Source organism: Hyaena hyaena, unplaced genomic scaffold (assembly GCF_003009895.1).
Source record: "Hyaena hyaena isolate Hyena2069 unplaced genomic scaffold, ASM300989v1 scaffold_414, whole genome shotgun sequence".
NCBI lineage: Eukaryota > Metazoa > Chordata > Mammalia > Carnivora > Hyaenidae > Hyaena > Hyaena hyaena.
In genome coordinates, this window is record NW_024081044.1 from 1,445,333 (window position 1) to 1,470,977 (window position 25,645).

At 54.8% G+C, this 25,645-nt stretch overlaps 1 protein-coding gene and 1 long non-coding RNA gene across 3 annotated transcripts; one reads left to right on the plus strand and one right to left on the minus strand.

Moving 5' to 3' along the window:
• Positions 1–84: 84 nt before the first annotated feature.
• Positions 85–24,070, minus strand: MAST1 (microtubule associated serine/threonine kinase 1). Of its 2 annotated transcripts, none has more exons than XM_039252250.1 (26): positions 23,957–24,070; positions 22,256–22,344; positions 21,708–21,783; positions 19,868–19,946; positions 17,876–18,036; positions 17,593–17,668; positions 17,228–17,437; positions 14,484–14,585; positions 14,256–14,388; positions 14,111–14,178; positions 10,963–11,048; positions 10,665–10,873; positions 7,243–7,381; positions 6,983–7,115; positions 6,681–6,846; positions 6,487–6,588; positions 6,228–6,350; positions 5,398–5,507; positions 4,630–4,808; positions 4,304–4,551; positions 3,764–3,970; positions 3,327–3,556; positions 2,885–3,007; positions 2,630–2,766; positions 1,581–1,768; positions 85–1,478 (listed from the first exon to the last, which is right to left on the minus strand). In XM_039252250.1, exons 1-26 carry the CDS (start codon positions 24,037–24,039, stop codon positions 220–222), a joined length of 4,716 nt encoding a protein of 1,571 aa, XP_039108181.1. In that variant the 5' UTR covers positions 24,040–24,070; the 3' UTR covers positions 85–219. The 2 variants fall into 2 exon arrangements, with proteins under 2 accessions (XP_039108181.1, XP_039108180.1); XM_039252249.1 differs by having other exon boundaries at positions 4,304–4,554.
• On the plus strand, positions 8,139–11,789 carry LOC120245299. The gene is made up of 3 exons (XR_005531752.1): positions 8,139–8,266; positions 10,647–10,750; positions 11,250–11,789. It is a non-coding gene; the product is annotated as an uncharacterized LOC120245299 (long non-coding RNA).
• Positions 24,071–25,645: the final 1,575 nt, after the last annotated feature.

Consider the following 25,645-nt stretch of genomic DNA (forward strand, 5'->3'; position numbering starts at 1 on the left):
GAAGGGTCCACCGAGGGCTCACCTCTCCTCTTTGGTAACCAGGCCTGGCGTTCCACCCCTGAAGACGCACACAGGCAAGGGGGCTAAAACACGATGCGATGCCCCGCCAGGGGAGGTGGGGTGAGCCCCAGAAAGCTCACACAGCACAGACACACTTTATTTATATGTGTACATATGTATACAGGTGGCTGTACAGAGCAGAGCCAGCGGCCGCCTGGGCTATGGGCCTGGAGGCGTGGGGCAGGGTGCACCTTTTTTAGTCAGGCCTGCTGGGGGTATAGCTTCCGCAGGGCACCGCGAGGTCAGCCCCACCTCAGGCTTGGTGGCTGGGACCAGGAGGGAAGCGGGCGGGGCTGGGGGCCCTGCACTGCTGGGCACATTCTTTGTGGAGGCTACAGAGGGGGTCTGGGGATCTGGAGAGAGTTTGGGGGAGGTGGGCTTGGAGCGAGGCCCGCTCAGCGTGGTCCGCTCCTCCACCACCTCCAGCACCCAGCACTCCCGGCCCCTGGGGGCCTCAGGTGCAAGACGTGCCAGGGGAGCCGATTCCTGCAACCCCTTGGAGTCTGCGCCAGGAGGCTGGGGCGTCCCGGCCTTGGCCCCGGGACGCATAGGCTCCACAACAATTGGCACCGGGGGGGTGCCCGCCTCACCCGAGCTGCTGCGCCTGCCGGTCTCGTGCTCCTGCACCGGGCTCAGCGCGGCCTTTGCCACAGCCCTGGCCGCCCCACCAGCTCCATCCTCTGTCTGCACGCTCTGGTGCCGTGTGCCGCTGGCATCCCGCTCCAGGGTCCGGCCCCCGGGGGTCGTCGCACGGGGTGGGGTGCAGGCCTCGGCACCCCCCGGGGACTCCTTCTCCTTACTGGACGCCGGCGGCCGGGGGGCGCCTTCGGGCAGCAGCGGGTCCGCGCCCAAGCTCAGGGGCGACTCCTGGCGGCCCAGGCGACGAACGGCGACCTGCCTGGGTGCGCCAGGACCTTCGACAGGGGGCGTCTCGCCGTCAGATTCGGCGAGGCTATGTAGCGCCAGCTCGCCATGAAAGTCCTTGCGGAAATCCGGGTGGCCCACCTCTAGGCTGTGTTTGCGCAGTGCGCCCTTCTTGTCGGCGCCCAGCGAGGCTCCCAGCTTCTCCGCCGACTGCACGCGTTTGAGGAGAGGCGAGCGCGGGGGCTCCGCACTCTTGGGGCGCGGCCGCACCACCGGCGGCGACGAGTGCAGCTTCGCAGGGAAGCTCTGCGTCGTGTGCGAGCTGCCCACCGTGTGGCCCGGCAGCGGCGGCGGCGACGCCTGTGTCGGGGACGGCGTGTGCGCCAGCGGCGACAGCGGGATGTTGCCGGCCGACTTGCAGCGGGCGGAGCGGTACTGCCGGTGCAATTTCGGCGACAGGCCGTGCAGCGTGCTGGGTCGGATGTGGTGCGACGCCGACGACGCTGGCGAGTTGGGCGTGCTCGAGGCCGGCGAGCTGCTCTGGGAGGAGGCGCCTGGGGACGGGGGAGAGGGGCTGTAGCGCGCGAAGGTACCGCCAGGGCACAGCCCCGCCACCCTTTGCCGCCTGGCCCGCCGCGCGCAGGCGCAGAGCGTACCTAGGTAGGCGGAGTCGGGCGTGGAGCGGTAGCTGTGGGTAGGCGAGCGAGCAGGCAGCCCGTGCGTGGGCGAGCCCGGGAGGCTGTCGCTCGACGATAGCGACCGATTCAGCGACGACAGCGAGCGGCTAGTGTGCAGCAGGTTTGACTGCTTTGTGATCTTGCGGAAGAGGGAGCTGCGCTTCTTGCTGGGGGACAAAGAGGGGGCCACCTACCCTTCACCGAATCCCAGAACTCCAGGCTTCTCCCACTTTAGGCCCGCACCATCGCCTCTGGGGACCGCCCACCCTTCCTGGCCCCTCCCTTTCCGGCCTGAACCCACCTATCAAAACCAAAAGAACCTCTCTAACCGCCAGTCCTGTTTGGCTCCTCCCACCTCAGGCTCCACCCATTCCTTCCAGGACGCTCCCATCCCAAGCTGGAAAACCACTCATCAAAACCAATTTTTTCTGGCCCCGCCCACCTCCATAGCTCCTCCGTCTCCAGCTACAACCCTCCTCACAGGGCTGGAAGAAATTCACCGGACTTAATTTTGTCTGGCTCTTCACTCGAATCCCCCCTCAACGACCCGTCCCGGACAAACCCACTGATCAAAACCCAACAGTCTCCTGGCCCCACCCGCCTCTCCTAGCTCCTCCCACCGATAAAGGAAGAAATTACTTCAATTGGCCCAGTCTTGCCTAGCGTGCTCATTTCACCTAGAAATCTCTTCTTCTAGCCCTCCCAGCCGTCAGGACCATCTTCTAGACAGTACCCTCTTTAGTTGACAAGTGTTGGCGCTGCCCACCTTCCAATACACCCCCATAGGTTTTCTTCCCAGCCTAGAAACCTGGCACAGCTTCCTTTCCTGGCTTCTCCCACTTTCCCAGCTCTTCTTTCTCTGCCTTCTTGTGTTTGATCCATGGCCTTGACCGGCCACTTTTCCTGGGCACTTCCCTTCTCAGGTCCTCACCACCTCCCACTGTAGCCCCGCCCACTGCTCGCGCGCGCGCACGTGTTTCCTTGGCCTGCTGTTTAGAGACCTGCCCACTGCATTTGGCCCCACTCACCTCTCCTGGCCCTCCTTGGCAGAGGGCCGCTTGTTCCTCCTGGCCATTTTGGCTTTGTAGCTGCTGCGCCGTGCAGGGCCAATGCGAATGGAGGTATTTTCGAAGGGTGTTGTAGTCACGGCTACCTTATTGCCACTCTAGGGATTCGAAAGGGGGAAGTGCTGTGCTGGAGGCTGCTCAGGCAGCTCCAGATCCCCAGGATCTCTCGAACCTTCCCCAACCTTCCCGGCAGGGTGCTCCTTCCCTTGCACTCACCTTAAGGATCAGCTCGACCACCTCAGGATGCACCATGCCATGCACAGGCTCTCCGTTCACGTGGGTGATGAGGTCACCAGCACAAAGCCCTGCTTCCTGGGCTGGGCCCCCCTCCTCCACGTGCTGGGGACAGGACACCCCACAGGGGTAGAGTCACAAGATTGGTCACAAAGAAAGTTCTCTGAACCTCTGTACCAGACACCTAACTCTGCGTGCACAACAATCCTCAAAACACCTTATGAAATAGGAATTATTCTTCCCAATTTACAGATGAAGAAACTGAGGCTCAGAAAGGGAAGTGAGAGTACTGGTCACAGAGGACTCTTACCAGGCTACCTGTTTCTACAGTCTGAGCTGTCCCTCATCCCGGAGGAGGGGGGACACTTCTCTCTACCCACCCACCCCTCACCTTGGGACATAGACTCCAAGCATGAGTGCTCACCCAGACAATGTGATGGACGCTGTAGACATCCGAGTCTCCCATGTAGACGCGAATGGCACGCAGTGTGAAGCCGTACTTCTTGCCAGAGCGTTGGATGGTGATGGGGGAGCGGAGCCCACTAACGGCCGGCGAGTAGTCCCGGCTGGGTGAGGAGTCCCGTGAGGATGGGTTAGAGGAGAGAGATCGTGGCGACATGGGGCTAGCCAGGGGTGAGCTTCCATGGGGCTCCACTGCAGACACAGAGCCATTGTCAGAGATCGGGGGCAACAAGACACATCTCTCCCTGTATCTGCTTTCTCCCAAGTCAAAGACCTGGGGTTCTCATTGGTCCATCCCAGAGCCAATCATTGTGGACAGGGGAAATACAGTGTTTTCATTGGCCTATCCTGGCACAAATGGAGACAGCCCCTCCCCTGATATGTGGAACTCGGGGTCACCTGCAGGAATCATGACGGACAAAGCAGTGGCAGAGGCCGACTTGATGACTTTGCCCCCAGTTCGGGAAGGTCTCTTCTCTACTGCAGGGTCTCCTGACAGCTGCTGGTGCCGCGCCCGGCGCAGAACCAGGTCATTTGTGGCCCTAGGGCCTGATGAGTCCCCATCCTTCGAGGGTGGACAGAGGTCACCTGGGCGTGGGCGGTCAGCTGCAACAGAACAGGTGGGTTAGGGGTCAGTCCAAGGCCAGGACTTCTGCATGCCGTTCCCTCTGCCCAAAGTGCTCTTCCCGCTTCTCTCTCTTACTTGTGAGTTTCATGAAAGCAGGTAACATATCCATTTAGCACAGCTCCTGATACAGAGAAGTGCTCAAATAGGTTTGTTGACTGAGAATGGAACACGAGGTGTTCCCCATATTGATGAGAATCCCAGGTTAGAGTGTGAAGAATGGGTGAGATCTTGCACAAACAGCACCACGCCCATTGAATGCTCCATATATGGTCACTGGGGAATTGGGGAGGGCAGCGGAAGGGGGCACTCACTGGCCTCGGGGTCCCCAGCGCTGGGGGTGCCATCCCCTTGAGCTGCCTCTTTGGGGGCCCGCGCTTCCAGCGAGACTGGGGGGTCGGAGCTGGGCCGGGGAGGCCTGCGCAACCGGGCCTCATCCTCGTCCTCTTGAGGGGCGCTGAAGCGGCTGGGCTCTAGCAGCGCAGAGAAACGGCGGCGCGCGCCCAGTGGGGGACTGGCCTCGCCTTCCAGGAAGCTGGCCTCCGAAGCAGAGAAACGCTTGCTGCTGGAAGGGGTGGAGGGTCAGAGGAGACACGCCCCTTGGGGCCCCGCCCCCAGACCCGTTCTTGTCCCTGCTTACATCTCCGGGGAGCCCCCTCTCCAGGTCTTCTCGCGCAGGGTCAGGCCTCCCAGGCCCTCCCGCTTGCCGGCCGCCTTGTCCTCTGGGCCCTTAGCGCTGGGCTCCCGCTTGCCGGGCCCCGCTGCCGCCACGGGGGTCTTGGGCTCGTGCTGCGACAGTTGCTCCATACTGCTGTACACCTGAAAGGGCGGGCGCGTGGTGGTGGGAGGCAAGCCCGGCTCCAGGTCCCGCCTTCGCTCTCGGACCAATCCGCTTCCCGCTCCTGGACCCGCCCGAACTACGCTCCACCTTCCCACGGCCGGGCTCCGCCCAATTCTGGGAAGTACCCCAACCACCTACAATTCTTCAACTCAGGCCCCACTCCGGTTAGGCCCTGCCCGGCCCATGCCCTCAAGAATATGCTCTCCTGCTTGCCCCCCCCTTCCCCAGGCTTCACCCAGCGAAGTCTACTCTCGCCCAGGCTAGGCCTGCACCCCCTTACACGCTGCTCTCAAAGCGAGATCGTGCTCAGCCTTGCCCCGGTCCCCACTGCTCATTCTCTCCGGCCCCAGGTCCTGACCCCGCCCCATTCAGAACTAGCCCGGCCCCACCGTGGGCCTCTTTCGGTTCCCGTTAGATTCTACTGGAGGCCACAGGGCAGTCCCAAGACCCCCATGCTGCCTCCACGGAAAGCCTTGTCACTCCCGGAGCTCTTAGCCCCCCAGTAGCTTCCCCGGCTCGAGACCTGGGGCCCCCGGCCCCTGCGGGCCTCACCCACCCCCAGCCCACCTTGCTGAAGCGCGGCGAGCAGGACGAGAACTGGCGAATTTCGACGGGCTCCTCTTCCGTGGTGTCATCCTCATCATAGGAGTTCACGTGATGATACCTGTCTGAGCGGGCTGAGGATTGGGGGGTGGGCCATAACCGCAGGCAAGGGTCCACTCCTCAGATCCCACCCCCCGCGGGAACGGGCCTGCGGGGCCCCGCCCCTTTCTCGGCTCGGACTCAGGCCCCTCCCCCAAGTGGGTCCCAGCCCCACCCTCCGAGGCTCCAGAGAAGCCACACCTCCAGACGCCACCTTCAACCCCGACTCCGCCCCGGGCCAGCCCAGGCCCTGCCTCATTCCGGGTCCTAGCACGGCCCACTGGACCAGGCCCGGGAGCAGGCCCGACTTGAGAACTCCGCCCAGTCCAGGCTCCAGTCCTACCCCGGCCTCTTTTCTTACCCTCTTCTCAGGCTGAGCCCCGCCTCTACGCCAGGCCACGCCTCCCAGCAATCCCCACCCCCACCACAACCTCAGCCCCTCTCCTTCGGGAGGTCCTCTACCCAGCTGAGGTCCCAGCCCAGGCCCTCTCCCCGGATCCCGCCCCCTGTCCCTGCTCACTGTCTTTTTTTTTTTTTAATGTTTTATTTATTTCTAGGAGAGAGAGAGAGAGAGAGCGTGAGCAGGGGAGGGTCAGAGAGAGAGGGAGTCACAGATCTGAAACAGGCTCCAGGCTCTGAGCTGGCAGTCAGCACAGAGCCCGACGCGGGGCTCGAACCCACGAACCGCGAGATCATGACCCAAGCGAAAGTCGGATGCTTAACCGACTAAGCCACCCAGGCGCCCCCCTGCTCACTGTCGAAGTAGCTGGTGTCGTCCTCGGACTCCAGGTGCGGGATGAACTCGGCCTTCTGCCTCAGCAGTCCTGTCCAGTCCAGGTCTCGAAAGAAACTGTGCTGCTTCACCTCAAAGGCACCGCCTGGGAAGGGAGCACGGGGAGTAGGGAGGGAGGGAGTCCAGAGGGGCTGAAGGCCGGCCCAGCAGACAGCCCTGGGAGTCCTGCTCCCTGACCGTGGCCCCCAGCCCTCAGTTTCTCTGGAAAGCAGACCCCTCACCTGCCCCAAGCCGGACCAGGGGGTTGGTCTGCAGGAGGCTGGATATCAGGAGCTGGGCATCTGAGGGCAGAGCCTCGTCCCCCTCCGGCCACAGGATATCATCTGCAGAAAAGGCGGGGCTGGGGGTCGCTTCTGGAGTCTACAAGGTCTTGGGCTGGCCCCCCCCCCCGCCTGCCCACCCCGGAGGCACGCACCGCTGATGACCTGTCCAAAGAGTTCTTCGGGGGTGTCTCCAAAGAAGGGTACGCAGCCCACCAGGAACTCATAGAGAATGATGCCCATGGCCCACCAGTCCACCGGCTTGCCGTAGCCCTGGCGCAGGATGACCTCGGGTGCGATGTACTCTGGGGTCCCACACACCTGGGGGCAGGGCGTCAGCCTGCGCCCCGGCCGCAGGAGGGGCCTCGAGGGAGAGCCGAGCCCCCCACCAGGCCCTGGGCCCCGCAGTGCTGTCGGGTCACGCCACCCACGGTGACCCCCATGCCCGCACACACACCTGTTTGTCCAGGAATTCCCGGGCGTCCTTCTCAATGTGGCCTTCATACAGGTTGGTGGTGAGGCTCATGAGCCCCATCTTGGAGAGGCCAAAATCCGTGAGCTTGATGTGTCCCATAGAAGTGATGAGTAGGCTGCAGTGGGTGGGGGGAGGGGGGGTGGGGTCTCAGAGGTGAGGCCCGTGTCCACTCCTGGCCCTCCCACACCGGGGCTTCCCGAGGGGCAGGGAGGAAGCGATGGGAAAGGCCAAGCAAGGCTCACTTGTCAGGCTTGAGGTCGCGGTGCACGATGCCGTAGTTGTGCAAATATTCCAGCGCCAGCACCGTCTCGGCAAAGTACATGCGCGCCATCTCCACGGGCAGCGCCCCGATGTTCTTCAGCAGGGTGGCGCAGTCCCCGCCTGTAGGGGAAGGGGTTGGCCCGTGTGAGGAGGGAGGCACCCTCAGCCTAGAGCTGAGCCCTCAACGTGCACGGTAAGCACCAAGTCCTCCCCTCACAGGGCTCCCATTTCACAGCTAAGAAAGACTGAGGCTCAGAGAGGGGCCTGGCTGTCCCCGGATCACATGGGGGGGGTGCCCTCTACCAGGCTTCTCTCCTCCTCTTGAAGCCATCCTCCAAAGTTACTATGATCTCCTGGTTTCACACAGGAGGGGACTGAGACTCAGAGAGAGGTTGGGTTGTGCAAGGAGGTGATGGTGGAGGTGAGATCTGGTCAGGACAGACGCCTGGCTGCTTTTTTTCTTTTTTCTTTTGGAAGATTTTATTTTTAACTAATTTCTACACCCAACACGGGGCTCGAACTCCTGACCCTGAGATCAGAGGTCACATACTCTTCCAGCTGAGCCAGCCAGGCACCCCAAGCCTGCCTGCTTATTGACTGAATCTGGAAGCGTATGGCTCTTAATTTCCTGGAGTCTGAATCGTGAGGGTCTGGGGCCTTAAAATGTAGGTTCCTGGCCCCCGCCAGATTGACTGTACACAGCATTCGTATTTTGGTCTCCTAAGATCCATTCCTCCTTCGTCTTACAAAGGCCAGGTTTCTTCCAGGTGCAGCAGCTGGACCAATGTGGAGCCCAAGTTCTTCAGGGAGTCAGCCCTCAGCCTTTCCCTCCTATTTTCACAAAGACCTCCAAACTCACAGGATGTAAACTGGGATCTGGTGGATAGCCACTCTGCTCTCTCAGAACCTGTCTACAGGGAAGTTTACACATGGGAGCACTCAGTTAAGAGATGAAAAGACTCCTGATGCCATGGTTTGGGCACCCAGATACAGCCGTTCCTAAAGGTGGCATTTTTTTTAAATTACAAGTCAACAACTTCCTTCCTTCCTTCCTTCCTTCCTTCCTTCCTTCCTTCCTTCCTTCCTTCCTTCCTTCCTTCCTTCCTTCCTTCCTTCCTTCTTTCTTTCTTTCTTTCTTTCTTTCTTTCTTTCTTTCTTTCTTTCTTTCTTTCTTTCTTTCTTTCTTTCTTTCAGCTTGAACAAGATTTAGCTGGGTGTCAGAAGCTGACAAATCAGACTCCCTGAGGCTGGGTCCCAGGGATCTGCATTTGGCCACAACCCCAGTGAATCCGGACACACACTTGTGCTGAGAACCAAGCTGGACTGATGTTCAACCTAGACTTTGGGGCAGGACCACACTCAGGTGGCACATGACCTTAAACTTGTACAGTCAGCTCCATCTCCGTCTCCTTGGCTCTGCTCTCACTGCAGCAGCTACATGGAGAGTCTTAAAACATAAATCAGATCATGTGAGCTCTGCTTAAGACCTTGTAGCCGATGCCTATTGCACTTGCAAGAGAATCCAGTGCCATTTGGGCTCTGCAAGACCCTGCTGGCTCCTCTCCCTGTGGCTTGCGCACTTGACTCCACTTCACTGACCACCTCACTGCTCCTCCAAATCCAGACACCTTCTCACGTAAGAGACTCTGTGCTTGGGTTTCCTCTTCTAGGGCACAGTGCAGGCCTCAGAGAGGCTCTTGCGTCTTTGAGCCTTATGGTCCTTGATGCCATCCTCACTATACGAAATCACCTGGTCTCCTCTGTCATGTTTTGCTTGTTTATTGTCCATCTGCAAAGACCAGAATGTAACCTCCATGGGGGAGAGGTGTGTCTGTCTGGGTCCCCAATGTGCCACCAGCGCCTAGTGCAGCATGTGACATGAGGAAAATGAAGTGGGGACATCTGTTGGGTAAATGGATGGTTGACTAAGGCTTGGGGCCAGCACAGTGTAGCTCCATGAGACCATGTATGTGTCTAATAACCACGGTATGTGTGTTTCAGGCAATGGATAGATTAATATTTGGGTGAATATAAACAGGGATGGATGGAATAAACAGATAAAAAATACATTGGTGGTTGGGTGGACAGAGAGTAAATAGATGGGTGGATAAACGGATGGATAAATTGTGGAAGAACGGAAGGAGATAGCCAGTTAGGATAAGATGGTTGCTAGAATAGAGTTGTGGATGGATCAATAAAAATATAGATAGTAAATAGGTGGATGGATGATGGGTTAATAAATAGACACATAAGTATTGGTGTATGAATGAGTGTTGGATAAATGGTAGGTGAATAGATGGATGGGTGAATGAATGGCTAGATATATAAAAAGATGGATACATGAAAATACATGTGCAAGGCAAAGAGTGAACCCTAGTATGAATTAGGGACTTTGTTAATAGTCATGAATCCATATTGGTTCAGTTGCAACAAATGTGCCACAGGAGAGTAGAACATGTAAATCATAGAGGAAACTGTGAGGGAAGGGGTTTATGTGGGAACTCAGTGTACTTTCCAGTCAATTTTTCTGTAAAGCTAATATTCTCTAAAAAATGAACTCTATTAATTTTTTAAAATAGATATAATGGATATCAGATATATGGATAGACAAACAGATGGATAATAAAATGGGTGTATGAATGGGATGGATGGACGGATGGATAGATAGATGTATAGATGGATGGATGGATGGATAGATGGATGGATAGATTGGATGGATGGATGGATGGATGGATGGATGGATGGATGGATGGATGGATGGATGGATGGGTGGGTGGGCAGACGGATGGATGGATGGACGGACAGACAGATGGATGGATGGATAGATACATGGATAGATGAGTGGATGGATGGATGGACAGATGGACAGAGGGATGGACAGATGGATGGATGGATGGATGGGTGGATGGATGGATGGATAGATAAATGGATAGATGAGTGGATGGGTGGATGGATAGATGGATAGATGGACAGATGGACAGATTGGACAGATAGGTGGATGGATGGATGGATGGATGGATGGATGGATGGATGGATGGACACATAAATGGATAGATGAGTGGATGGATGGATGGATGGATAGATGGATGGGTAGTGGATGAAGAGATGGTACATGGATGCATGGATGGAAAACCTGATGGCTTAGCAAATGAAGAGAGGATAGATGGATGGATAGGTAACTGGATGGATGTACCTACACTAAATGAAATGAAAACAGATGGATAAACCACTAGATGGCTAGATATATATAAATAGATGAGATGGATAATCAATGGCTGGATAGCTAAATAGGTAGATAAACATACACGTGGATAGCCAATTAGGTAACAGAGTCTCAGCCACTGAGCAAGCGTGACCAGCGCGCATCCCCCCATCTTCCCTTCAGTCCCGTAGGCAGCCACACCTTCCACATATTCCATGACCATGCAGAGGTGGCGCCGGGTCTCGAAGGAGCAGAACATGCCGACCACAAACGGGTTCTCAGCGAAGGTGAGGATGTCCCGCTCCACGAAGGCCTGCTGGATCTGGTTACGCAAGATCAGGTTCTGCTTATTGATCTTCTTCATCGCGAAGCGCTGCCTGGTCTCGCGGTGCCGCACCAGGTAGACAGCGCTGCAGGGGGAGAGAGCGAGGACCGGCCATCACCTCCGAGACACCCGGCCTCCGCCACCCTCCCCCCGCCAGAGCCCCGGGTGGCTCACCCATAGGCCCCATTGCTTATGAGCTTGATGGTCTCGAAGTCATTCTCTCCAGGTGGTTTCTTAGCCTTGGTGGTGGCACTGCGACCCTGCAGGGGGAAAGTGGAGACCACCACCACCATCGTCATGTGACTGGAATCTTATGATTCCACTCTACACCGAGGAATCTGAGGCACAGGGAGGGGGGTGGATGGATCCTTCCTCAAGTGCCACAATGAAGGAGTAACAAAGTCAGGACTTGAACCCAATGCTGACTCTGAAGCCATATTCCTAATGTTTTTTTCCACTAGGAAAGAAGCCTATGAAATAATCACCTTCATATACAAAGAGCTTCCAGAAATCAATAACAAACAACCCACCCATGGAAGAGAAAATACAGACAAGATATGCAAACTACAATTAGAGCTCTTAACCATATGAAAAGATGCTGAACCTCACATATAGTGGCAGAGGGCAAATTATAACTACCCCAAGGTACAATTTTTCACCTAGCAGATTGGCCAAAAAAAAAAAAAAAATCCAAACGGCTGACACGTTCTGGGTAAAGCTGTGGAGGAACAGGTACTTTTATACCTTCCTACTGGGTGTGTAAAATGGTACAGCCTCCACGGAAGGTACTCTGACATAAAAGAATTGTAAATGCATGTTCCCTTTGATCCAGTAATTTCATTTTTGAATTATTGCTACAGACACGCATGTGAAAAATCACATATGTATTATCTCGCTCATTGCAAGACTGGAAACAACCTGTATGTTTGCCTTTAGGAAACTGGTTAAATAAACACATGAGAGGCATCTGTGTAGAGGAATGCAGGGCCACTGTTGAAAAGAATGAGGAATCTTGGGGCGCCTGGGTGGCTCAGTCGGTTGGGTGTCCGACTTCGGCTCAGGTCATGATCTCATGGTTCATGGGTTCAAGCCCTACGTCGGGCTCTATGCTGACAGCTCAGAGCCTGCTTCAGATTCTGTGTTTCCCTCTCTCTCTGCCCCTCCCCACATGTGTGCTCTCTCTCTCTCTCAAAAATAAATAAACATTAAAAATTAAAAAAAAAAAAGAATGAGGAATCTCTCACTACACTGATTAAGTACTTTATTAAGTGGGGGGAAAATCAAGAAACCATATGTACTGTATGCTTTCTGGCAAAACAGAGCTATCCAATCATATCTGGGGGGTGCTCAGTAATACATAAACTAATATTTGGGGGATATAGGTCAATGGGGGGGACAAGAGCGGGTGTAAGATATTTCACTGTACACCTTTTTTGAAAATTTTGTTTATTTTTCTTTTTTTTTTTTTTTTTTTTACAAATAGTTTATTGTCAAATTGTTTATTTTTCTTTGGGATAAAGAGATCTACCCCATACGCATTACACAGAAATGTGTGATAGGAAAATATTAAATTTGAATGCCCCTAAGAATGTAGCCTAAAAACATCTGACACAAAAATGGACAGAAGTGTAAGAAGAAATTGCCAAAAACAAGGATTTAACAAAGAAACTATTAGAGTAACTAGGCAAAAAAAAAAAAAAAAGAGAGAGAAAGCAAGAATAGGAAGTTGGAAGATCTGGATCACTCAATTAACAAGTCTGATTGAATGGAATAGGTAGAATCCTACAAACAACAATTAAGGATAAATATCTTTTTAGAGTTTTAGAGTTTTTTAAATTGTTTTAAAATGTTTTATTTATTTCTGAGAGAGAGAGAGAAACAGCGTGAGCATGGGAGGGTCAGAGGGAGAGGGAGACACAGAATCCGAAGCAGGCTCCAGGCTCTGAGCTAGCCGTCAGCACAGAGCCCGACACGGGGCTCAAACCCACAAACTGTGTGATCATGACCTGAGCCGAAGTCGGATGCTTAACTGACTGAGCCACCCAAGCGCCCCTAGAGTTATAGAGTTTTGAGTGATGTCATTCCATTACCTATTCAAAAAATTAAACAAATGGCATATATGGTGAGATTCTGTTCAATATATATATAAGGAAAGATGTATGTGTGTTATGTGTGTGAATTCGTAGACACAATTTAAAACAAAGATTACAAATTCAAATGCCTTTGGGGCCCAGGCAGGTGGGCGGGTGCCATGCATGACTGGGGGGGGAAGTACCCCATATCCTAAGACAGCTCCCACTTGGCGCCAGCTGGCTCCACCATGGTGTTACGAAAACTTCCAATTTGTCAAAAGAAGGTCCAAACCCAGGCTTTGAGTCAAAATCTTCTCATTTCTAGATTTTGCTTCAAATTTTTAAAAAACACTGCATAGTTGAGAGAAAGCGCGTGTGTGGCCAGCAGAGCAGTCAGCCCCCGGAGCGGCTGGCCTAGAGGGGGGATCACAGCAATTTTCACTACGTCAAAGCAGTTAACACAGAGAGACATCCAACCTACTCAGAACCCCGTGCGGGCTCCTCACAGTCCCCATAGGACTAGCAGTTCTGCACCTGGGTAAACACCCACAAGACCTGAAAGAGCTGTACGAACTGTTGTTCACGGCAGCACTTTGTACAGGAGTCAAAAGATGGGAACAACGCAGATGTCCATCAAGAGACAAAGCATAAACAAGTATGGAAGACACAATGGAATATTATGCAGCCATGAAAAGGGATGGAGCACTGATTCACGTTACGACATGGATGAACCTTGAAAACGTTATGCCAGACACAAAAGGCCACAGAGTAAAAGTAGGTTTATATGAAATATCCAGAAATGTATATGAAATATACATTTATGCCAACTAGGAAATTGACATGAAACATCTAGAATGGGCAGACCTATAGAGTTGGAACTCAGAGGTTGCCAAGGGCCAGGGGGAAGGGTGAGGGGGCAGTAATTGCTTAATGGGTACATGGTTCCCTTTGGGGGTAATGAAAACATTCCAGAACTAGATACAGGTGATGCCTCACATTAAAACCCACTGAATTGTTCATTTTAAAATGAATGGTCAAAATAGTACGTCTTACGTACCATGTGTACATGGTGTGTATTATGTGTATGTGAAAAAAGGCCCATGGAGGAAAGGCTATTATTAATCCATCTCACAGAGGGGCAAACTGAGGCTCGGACCGGGGGACCAAGAGATCCACCCGGCCTGAGGGCAGAGAGCCTGGGGACGAGCCCTGTCCTCTCCTGCCGGAACAGCTGGCCCTCCTGGCCTTACCTCCGAGAGGTCATCCTGCTCTGGTGTATTAGAGCCACCGCTGTCCTGTTCCTCCAGATGCACCACGTCTAGGGAGGGACTGAGTGTGAGCGGGGGCTGGGGTCCGGTGGCTTCACCCCAGCCCCCTGCGCCCACCAGCCAGCACCTGGAAAGGGGTCACGGGTGAGGCCCAGCTGCCGGATAATGTAGCGGGGGATGTCAGTCTTGACCAGGTGGCCTTCCTTGGCGTGGCCCTCCGCCGCCTCCAGCAAGTGGTAGAACTCCTCGGGGTTGAATTCCTGAGGCAGGGCGGCAGCAGGCTCAGGGTGGGCTCCAGCCCTCCCCCTCCCACTCTCCCCCCCCACATCCCCCCACCCATGCCCGGTCCCCTCACCAGGCACTCCAGCAGCCTCGCGGGGCGCGAGATGATAATGAGCAGCTTCTTGACCAGCTGAGTGACGAAGGCTACCTCCATGCTCTCCGAGCGTTCATAGGCCTGGGGCAGCGGGGACAGCGGGGGTGGGGTTCGCAGGCACCCTGCTGCAGCCAGGCGCCTCTCCCAACCCCACTGGGTACACACTGTGCTGTTGTCCCATTTTACGGGTGAGAAAACTGAGGCTTGGGCCACACGGTAAAAAGAATGACGATGATGGTAGCCAGTGCTGTTCTCAAACCTTTTCTCATTCAATTCATCTTCAAAACAGCCTATTTTCCAGGCCAAGTTAGAATCCCTCTGCTGGGCGTGCTCTCCCCTCTGGACCCTGCGTGGCTACCTACTTCTGCTCCTTCAGGCCTCTGCTCCATGGTCACCTCCTCACAGAGGTCTCCTCTGATCCCAATCTAAAATCGCACCCCACCTCTCAGCTGCGCTCTCAATCATCATAAATGACTGTACTCTGCTTTTCCTGCTTTCTATCCTATGAATCCCTTTCTTTTTTTTTTTTTTTAATATTTTGTTTATTTCTAGGAGAGAGAGAGAGACAGCGTGAGCAGGGGAGGGTCAGAGAGAGAGGGAGTCACAGACTGAAACAGGCTCCAGGCTCTGAGCTGGCAGTCAGCACAGAGCCTGACACGGGGCTCGAACCCACGAACTGCGAGATCATGACCTAAGCGAAAGTCAAACGCTTAACCGACTAAGCCACCCAGGTGCCCCTAAGATAACTAATATTTTAATGCAGTATTTGCAAAAAGCATGCAAAAAAAATCCATGGTAAGCAAAATGACAAAATTTATTTTGCGAGGACACGACCCAGTAGGGCTGTCCAGAGCCATCGTGGGGCTTGAAGCAAAAGGGAGAAAGTGTGTGGCAATCTTTCTATGTTTGTCCAGCGATTAACAGCTTTAATGAAAACATTATGATTAAAACCAGAAAAGTAAAATTCTAACAAATTCTGGTTTGATTATAAATAAAATACTCAAAATCATGTTAAGTTTTACTATGCCCACTTTTCAATTTTGCCAATAATTACTTGACTATCCTGATGGGAAAAAAGATGAACTACTCGCCTCACCCAGTCCCAGCCCTGAAGCTTTTTATTCATCTTCTGACTCTCCTTATTAGAATGTCAGCTTCCTGAGGGCAGGAACTTTTGTTTGTTTTATTTCCAGGGAATTCTCCAGCTTCTAGGCCAGTGGGAGGCCCGGAATAGGTGCTTAATAAATGTTTGTGGAATTAATGAACGAGCAAAAATTCCCTTTTTATAGCAGGACTGAGGCACAGAGAGGTTAAGGGACTTGGTAAAGGTTCCACGGTAAGTGGTGAGCTGGATGCGAATCCAGGCTGTTTGGAGTCTATGCTCTCAACTCCTAGGAACCCAGTGGCAGAATCCAGACGCAAACCAGATCTGATGATGACGCCCATAATGATGCCAGTGTACTGCCCTTCGGGCCTGAGTGGGAGCCTGGAGCCTGAACCCCCATATTCTGGTCTTTATGCCTTTATCCAGCTTCATTCCCTCAAGACAGTACAGTCAGTTGGCTTCTGTGCTCCTAGAATTTCTCAGACTGCCTTCTCACCTCAGGGCCTTTGCATGTGCTCAGCACACATTCCCCCCAGGCATATGAGAACATAACTGTCACTGCCTCATTATTCTTGTACCAATTTCAATGTCACCTCCTCTGGGGAGGCCTTCCGGACCTAACAAGGGAATCCCTGACACTGCATCTGATTGCCCCGTTCTATTTGCTTCATAGCCCTAAGCATCAGGTGAAATCACAAAATTCCTTGATCTGTCTGTTTCCATGTTTCCTGGATAATTAGAATATCAGCCCCAAGAGGGCAGGAATATTTCTCTAGTTTGTTCACTGTTGGGTTCCCACTGCTCCCGCACACAGTAGTTGCTTAATAAATACTACTGACGATCATTGAGTTCAATGGGGGTATCATCTTGTTTACTTTCATTCATTCAGCCCCGGAACCAAAATTTGTTGATCACCTGCTGTGTGCCGGACACCGCCAGGCACCAGGGAGGCAACAGTGAACAGACAACCTCATCATCCACTCTTGGATGACATTTGAGTAAGTGAGACAAGAAATAAGATAAACAGGGGCGCCCGGGGGGCTTAGTCGGTTAAGCGTCCGACTTTCGCTCAGGTCATGATCTCGCGGTTCGTGGGTTCGAGCCCCGCGTCGGGCTCTGTGCTGACTGCCAGCTCAGAGCCTGGAGCCTGTTTCAGAGTCTGTGACTCCCTCTCTCTCTGACCCTCCCCTGCTCACGCTGTCTCTCTCTCTCCTAGAAATAAATAAAACATTAAAAAAAAAAAAGAAATAAGATAAACAAAAATACACAGGAGGACGGAAGGTGCTAAGTGCTAAGGAGAAAACTAAAAGAGACAGTGGGTGGCGGGTTTGGGCGGAGGTTGAGATTTTACATAAGGGGGTCGAGATGGCACCTGAGATGGTGGTATTTGAGTAGAGACCTGAAGGAGGTGAGGTTGATTAAGTCCCTGCCTTCCCCGTCAGACCCAGACGAGCGCCACGTCCTTCTACCGGGGACCACGTCTTTCTCTCCCACCCCTGAAGCTCCACGGCACACGGGAGGCACCCTCTGAACGGAAGCGGGGTGAAGGAAGGCGTCGGGCCTGACCGAGGCCACCCCTGCCCTCCCCACCCCGTCTACCCCCGCCTCGCACACTCACATCCTGCAGCAGCTTCTCCAAGTTCTCCTGCAACTCATAGAAGTACACGGTGGTGATGAGGCCGTCGCGGGACTTGGTCAGGCAGTCGCGGGCCAGCTCGATGATCTGGTGGTGGATGAAGCTGAGCACGCCGTCGGCCAGCGGCAGCACGCTGTCAGGTTCGTAGGCGCGGGCGAAGTCGCGCAGCTTCTCCTCCATCTGCGCGGTGGCCTGCGAGGGGGACAGAGGCCGGGGTGGCCGGTGCGGGGCTGTGGCCGCCGGGAGCCTGCGCTGCGCGCGCCGGCCACCAGGGGGCGCGCGGAGCTAAGGCAAGCGAGGGCTCCCGCCGCCCGCGCCTCCCGCGGCCGCCCCCCGCCCCTCCTCACCTTCGGGAACCTCTCCTTGTAGACATGGTTCATCATCACGATCTCGTTGTCGTAGGAAGAGGGGGAGCGCCCGGGGCTGCGGGGAGAAAAGCCCACCCTGTCTCGGGCCCCCTCGCTCCGAAAGCAGCCAGGCGTTAGATCCTATCCCCCACCCCACTCCGCTCCCCCGTAAAACCTCACCTATCGTGTTGCGACAAGTTTAATCGCGTGGGCAGGGGTCTCACCTACACAACCCCCAGCCCCCAGAACGTCAGCTTGGGGTTGGGGGAGGTTATCTACCCACCTGAGGCTCCGAGAGCGGGGCCGCACCGCAGGAGAGCGGCGGCCACCATCCTCGTCCGTGATGCTCTCGGTGCTGCCGAAGTGTTTGGAGAGGAAGTGGAGCTCATCCACGGTGGGCTGGAAGGGCAGCTGGTGCAGGCGCTCCTGGGAGGAGCAGGAAGACTGGGGGGAGGAGCGGGGCCAAGGTCAGAGCCACCGCCGTCCCCCCACAGCTCGTGACCCTGGGCTGGGACTCCTGGGCCACTGGGTAGGATAGGGATCAGGACCTGGCTTATGATCCTTGGATCCCAGGGTCCAGGCTGGGACTCCCAGAGATAGACAGGGGGGACGGGGACAGACACAGATGAGAACTGTGACACTCACACAGATGTGGCCAGCGGGAGCCCGTTAAGACCTGAATCAAGTCACATCGGTCCTCTGTTCAGAACCCTCCATGGCTCCCACCTTACTCAGTATGGATCCTGAAGTCCTCCCCAAGAGCCACACATCCAGCAAGATCTGGTGCTGCCTCCCCGCCATCACCTCCACCCGCTCTCCCTGTCATTGACTCTGTTCCAGCTGCACAGGCCCCCTTGATGGTCCTTGAACAAGCCAGGAACACTCCTGCCTCAGGGCCTTTGCATGACTGTTCCCTCTGCCAGGAGCATACCCACTACAGATCACTCCTCCTATACATCTTTGCTTAAATGTCACCCCTGTAGGTGACATTCACCCCTCTGAAGACATGTCCCCTCACCCCCATCCCTGCCTTATCTTGTTTCTTTTTGCTGCATTTATCTCCTGACTTACTATCTCTTTAATCTTTATTGCTGCCTGCTCTTGGAGGGCAGAGACTTGGCTCTGCTTGGTGCCTAGTCAGGGCCTAGCATACAGTAGGGCAAACACCGGCCCACAGATATCAGTGAGGAAACACAAAAATATCCACTCGATTCTGGAGGCAGAAGGATCTTTTGAAACATGACATCACTCCCTCTCTACCCATGAGTACCTATTAAAACAATTTTTTAATGCACATAACATATGGTCTAGAAAACCACAATTTCAAAGAGCTCAGGCTGAAATTTTCGTAAAATTTAATTTAAAGCCAAAAAAAAAAAAAAAAAAGCCTTTGTATGTCTTCCCATCACATTTAGAATAAGACCCACCTTCCTGGCCCAGTTGAGAAGCCCCAGCATGACCAAGGTCACTGCCTACCTCACCCCTGTCCCTCCACTTCTGCCCCAAAGCTCCAGCCACTTGAGCCTATTTTCAACTTTCAAATGCAACAAGTCCTCTGTTGCCTCTGGGAGTTTGCACATGCTGTTCCCTGGTCCCCTTCCCGAAACACCCCTTTTTTCCTTCCTCCACCTGCCAACTCTTGCTGATCCTTTGTCTTGGCTTCAATTCCACCTCTTCCAGGAAGCCTACCTTGACCCTCCCACAGCTGAGTCAGGTGCTCCCTACAGCTATCACCTCACCTGGTGCCACTCCCATAAGAGCTCCATCACCCTGTGTTGCGAATGTCTTCTCACTGGTCTGTCTCCCCTTGTGAGGGCTTCATGAATCCTTGGATCCTGGCCTGGCTTATAGAGCCCACCCACCATATGACAGTCACATGATAAATGTGTGCTGAACATCATACCAATGGATGGATGAGTGACCAGAGACACAGACAGAAAAGGGGGGGGGGCAGGTGGAGAGATAGACGGGTATTGCAGTAGTTGAGCAAGTGCACTCTGGGGGAAGGGTGTGCTGGCCCTGGCCAGCTGAGGCCCTTGGCAAATGGCTCAACCCATGAGCCTTAATACCATTATCTGTAAAATAAGTCAGCGGGAGGCAGGACTCCCAAGAAGATATGTTGAGGGTGGAGAACAGAGCTTTCAAGGGGACCTGTAACTTGCCAATACATGGACGTGATACCTTGGAAACCCTCATTAAGGCCAACTCAACTGCTGGCCTGGGCGAGCCCCCCCTCCCCCACAGCTCCCACCCACTCGCCCACCTGCCAACTCACCGAGACGGTGGAACTGGGTGTGTTGGTGCCATAGCCAGAGGAAGGAAGCGAAGCCAGAGACCAACGGCGTCCATCCGCCCTGGAACCCAGCGACACGCTCAGAGGCTGCTGGGCCCCACTGCCCCCCCCACTCCTCAGGGTGTGAGGGGAGCTACTGACCACCACTAGGGTAGGGGCTGGCGGGTACACCCATGCTCTAGCCACGGAGGTAAAGAGGAAGTCTTCCAGCCAGCCACCAGGGACCTGAAGCAAAGATCGGTCCCCTCTGCTCGTTGTGATGATCCTCCTATGCTGTCATCCTCACACCAAACTAGCCCCCAGAGCGAGCCCCAGGGTGGGGGGTGGGGAGCAGAAAGAGCCCACTCAAGGTAGTCAGTCCAGAGGAATCCCAAAAGTTCACAAACACACACATTCACTGTCCCATACACGGACCCAAATCTCACACTTCCCTACACGGACACACAATCACACATGCAAAAACCGACATACACTCACACGTAAACACAGACGCTTAGAGATGGAGTACTCACACCGAAACCAAGATACACACTCCCTCACACACATTCGACTCTTCCACGTTCACCCAGACACATTCGAGAACGCTCACGCACTCAGTCACACATTCAAACTCCCACACAGCCACACATTCATTCACACTCCCACCAGATTGCACACTCACACCGAGACATACTTGGAAGGGCATGCCCTCTCCCACATTCACACACATTTACAAATGCACAGGTATACCTTCAGCCAGGGTCACACTTGCAAACTGATGCACACTCCCCCCCCCCGGGGGACATATGTGTAGGCGGGGCTGCCTCACACATTCACAATGTCACAAACCCACATTCAGACATCCACATCGGCACACAGATTGCATATCCCAGGGACACAGTCCATGCACTAGCCTCCCTGCGGGCAGTGCCCTCCTAATCCCACCCATCACGCAAGCGACCACATCAGGTCCGATCTTAGAGCCCTTTTCTGGCTCCCTAGAGCCTTCGGCTGAATTTCATAGCCAAGGGCATCTTTCCGCACCCACCCTAGGGAGGCATCCTCTGTCCCCACAGTCCTGCGCGACTTCCACACGACAGTCTGCACCAGCCTTTGCAGTGATCCAGGTTCTCTGGCCCGCCACCCAACTCAACCCCGAGGACAGAGACAGGGTGTCATTCACCCCTTATGCTCAGCTCCCAGATCACACCACGTGTTCAGATAACGTTTTTAGAATGAATAAAGTTCAGAGAAAAAGAGCCCCGCCCAAACATCCTAGTGACTCCCAGAAATTTCTCCAAAACACATTAAAGGAATCTCTCTGCCTCCCCCAATTTCGCTAAAGGCCCCAAGAAAATTCATTAGCGACGTTCTAGAAACTCTCAAAGATCCCCGTAGGGAAACCTAAGATTGCCCCTCCTGGGACTTCGAGAAATAGCCCTTCGGTGCCCCTTCTCACGTTGGAGACCAGGAGTCCCTCAATGGACAGCATGCAGTCTGCGCTTGCGCACTTCATCTCCGCTCCCTGTCCTGTTGCTATGGCAACGCCTGGCCTGGAGCTAGAGGCTGGGGAGACTGAGACCCTGGGCTCAGGGCGCACGCGCTTTCCCTCCACCGCAGAGGAAGTCCCACTCCTCCTCTGATTCCGGATAGGCGGTTGGCCCCGCCTTCTCGCAGGCCCCGCCCCTAAGGCCTGGCGCTGATTCCCGCTGGGACGTTGGGGTACTCTGCGGGTCCCTCAGGCCCCGGCTCAGGTGCAATTAGGAGGGGAACAGATGGCGGCCCAGACGGTGGTTGGGGAGGGTCCGGCCAGGGTTCTAGGGCCCTGGGGAGAGGGACTCACCTTCGGGAGGAGGCAAACGAGAAGTGGGCGGGGGTGTTGGGGGAGAAGTTGCGAGGGCTGTCCAGGGGACTGCTACCTGTAGCGGAAAGACGGGAATCTTAAACTTGGTATGGGAGGCAATCCCACCAGGCCTCTCAATCCTCGAAGCGGGTTGCAAACAGCAGCTCTTCCCCTGTTTAGTCTAGGCCCACCCACGTATGAGTGGGCCACGCCCCTTTAGCTGTAGCCCCGCCTCTCTAAGCTGTCATGGTTATCGAGTCAGCCCAGCCCCTCTCCAGGCGGATTGTGTCTTCATCTGCGATGGCCCCGCTCCTCAGGTATGGTTCCTCCCTTCAACCCCATCCTCCTTACAATCTTGCCCCGCCTGGGCCTCCGCCTACAAATGCCCCTTCAGCCGAATGACCACGGCCACGCAAGGATGGTCCCGCCCTCTGCCCAATCCGGGTCCTCCTCTGTTCAGTCCCCGCCCAGTCCTGCCGCATGGACACGCCCCCAGCCTGTGGGCACGCCTCCTCGAGTCTGGTCCACACCCACCACCTGTGTCTCACCCAGGTGTCCAGGCAGTGGGGAGTGGGGTCGCGGCAGCGTGGGCGAAGTGCTGGTCAGGATGAGGCTTTTCCGGTTACTGGTGCGGCAGCTGCGGGGAAGGCGAGGCAAGGGGACCAGGCCGGGCCGCAGCCCAGTGAGTTTGTGCGCCCGACCAGACACCTTCCCGCCTCAGATCCCCGTCCGTCTCCCATCTGTGTGTGCTTGGACGTGCCCCCAGAGGATTGCTCAGAGGAGGGGGTGATGGAGGCCTAGGAGGGACTGTGTATGGGAAGGGATGTGCGTGAGGCATGGGTGTGCAAATGAACCGGTGTGCATCATGTGTGACCATATGGGGTACAGTGTCAGTCATGGAATGATAGACATGTTACCTTTGTGACACCACTGGGGATACTGAGTGTATGTGTGTCTTTGGGGCTGTGTGTGAGATCCTCTGTGTGTAGCCACGTGTGGCGCCCAGTGTGTGAGTTCAGCACTGGATTGGGTTTATCTAATGTGATACAACCTGTACCTGGTGTGTCTGTGTGAAATAGCGTGTAATGCCACTTGTCCATGACTAGATGTGCCATTGTGCGCTCTAGCTCGTGTGTGCATGGTTTCTGCTACATGTGTACTGCCCTTGTGTATGTGTGTGACACTCCCCATGTGTGTCCATGTGTGGCCTCTACTGTGTATGAGTTTCACACCCGGTGATAATGGGCATGTTTGAGCCTGCCACCGCGTGTGACGTTCCCTACGTGAGTCTTCCATGTGATACCGTATGCTATTGTGTGTCTCTCCGTCTCCGCAAGATTCCCTGTGTCATTTAGCCCGACACCTGTGTAACACTGCATGTGACACGCTGAGGTGACATCATGTGCTGTGACATTGTTGGGTACATAGATGCTATTGCCATACATGTGTCTGTGTGCATCTTGGATGCCATAATCGTGTGGTGCGTATCATCATGCACGTGACGTCTTCCTAGGTGTACACAACACTGGACCCGTGAGGTTGCTCACCTGTGTGTGACGCTGGAGGTGCCCCTGTGTGTCTGGACATGACTCTGACCTACGGCCACTGTATGCGTGATGCCTTCAGGGTGTATCTGGGCCACTAGGGCTGTAATGTGTATATGTGTGTGACATCATGTCCTACGTGATGCTCTGTGTCACTATTTTCCGTATGAGGCTGTGTTCTTGGTGGGGGGTAGCGTGTGCTATGATAAAGCCCCCCCTCTTTCCTTCTGCGCCTCAGGATCCCAGATTCTGAAGAGGGAGCCCCCAGCCTCTCCATTCCCCTCACCCCTGCCACAGTGACTGAGCACATTAGCGAGGCCAGGAACACGCGGCATGGGGGCGGGGGGAGGCCAGGCTGCGGCTATTGTTCCGAGGGTGCCAAGTCCCCCACCCTCCCCTTCTTCCCCTACCCCCACTGGGTTGCCGGAGCCTGCAGCGCCAGCAGACAAAGGCGCCGCAACCCCCCCCCCCCAACGAACCGGCGCAGCCTCCTCCCCCCGCAGCGGTCCTCTCCGGCGGACATTGCCCCCATTCTCGGCCCGCACTGTCCCCCAATTCAGCCCCATCCCCTGCAGAAGGCGCCGCACGGGCACCTCTGGCGCAGCTGGACCGGGTGCAGCATCCCGGGCCCCGCCCTGCGGCAGCGGCCCGAGGGGCGGCTTTAGTGGGGAGGGCCGGGTCAGGGTCTGAGGGATGGGGTTCTACCTCTTGGTGCGACGGAACATACTGCCACCAGGGAAGGAGGGCATCGAGAAATTGGAAAGCGCTGTCCAGAGAGAGTCAGACATGACCCGGCGGCGGCGACATGGTGGCAGGTGCGGCAGTGGCGGCGGCGGCGCGGGGAGCAAGCGCGCGGGGCGGAGGCTGGAGCCGCAGCGGGCAGGGGAGGGCGGGGGAAGGGAGGGCCGTGCCGCTGCCGCCCGCCGGGAGGGGGCGCTGCTGCCCACCAGCGCTCCAGGCCCCGCCCGCGCGCGCGCCTGGCGCCCTCACCCGGACTCGAGAAGGGGCACCCAGCCCTGCGCATCTCTTCCCAAAGCTCACCTGCTGCTTTTCCGGGGCAGAGGCAAATCCTTCTAGAAGGCAAAGGGGCAAAAGGATAGAGGTCACAGTGGACCAGCAGCGGCTGTGTGCGAGCCCTGTCATCCTATAGAGGAGTAAAAGCTGGGTGGGAAAAGCTACTCGCCCGCATCCTCACCCACACGTAGGTGATGCACGGAGGGCAGGGCTCTTTGAGGGAAAGGGTATCAGGGTGATTTCTCTCCCGACCCCAGACACCAGCAGAGCCCCATATAGGACTCCTTCGTTGGCATCTCAACGTGCGTGTGTGCAAACGAAACAGGAGCCTATGTGAAAAACATTTCTTGAGCACCTACTGTATGCCAGACTCTGTGCTAGGCACTGAGGACACAGCAGCACAGCAACAAATGAGGAAAAAAACTCCTGCCCCTTTTGGGACTAGCATTTAGAGAAGGGAAGCAGACAATAAACAAATTAACACAGAAGATAATTTTAGATGGTAATAAGTGTGAATAAAATTAAGGTGATATGATGAAAAGTGGCTAGGAGGAGGACTCGATGGTCAGAGAGGGCTGCTCTGGGGAAGTGACTCTTAAGATAGTTGTTGAAAGAATAAGAGCCAGCTATGGAAGAATCTGTGGAGAGAGCATTCCAGGTAGAAGGAACTGCCAAGGCCCGGAGACAGGAATGAACTTGGTATGTTCAAGCATGAAAGTTGAATGAATGAATGAATGAATGAATGACTCCACACCCCAAGGGTTCTACCTCACAGATTCAATGTTGCAGGTGGGGTGGTTAGGGCGGCTCAAAACTGAAATTTGAAATGGGAATCAGACGATGGCCGAGTGGTCTTTTTTGATAATGGTAATGATACCAGTTGCTAATGTGTGTCCACACCAGAAGAAGGTTGTGTTCTGTTTGTCAAGCACTCAGCAAGGCACTACAGGGATTAAAAGTTATGGAAGTCTGTGCCCTCTTCCCAGGAAAGCAATGGGCAGGAGTGCCACCTTCCAGCCAGTTCAGTGTCCACAGGCCAAAGTGAATAAAGGAGGCTGGGTAGGGCTGTAGATGGAAAGATTCTGGTGAGAGTTTCAAAAGCATGGTTAATGTGGACTCTAACCAGGGGAAAATGAGGAATGTTTTAGATCCTTTCTAGGATCTCTGAAAGCAGAAAGCTCCAGATTCAAATCTCAGATTTGCCTCTTATAACCTTGGCAAATGACCTTCCAACAGTCCATTCCTTCTGGAGGATTCTGTGAGATGATTCAAGTGCCTGGCACCTTAGCATGATGCCTAACGCATAGTAAGCACTCAATAAATATTAGGTTATAGAAGCGGGAGTTATTATGAATGGACATGCTGCTTGACAGAGGATGG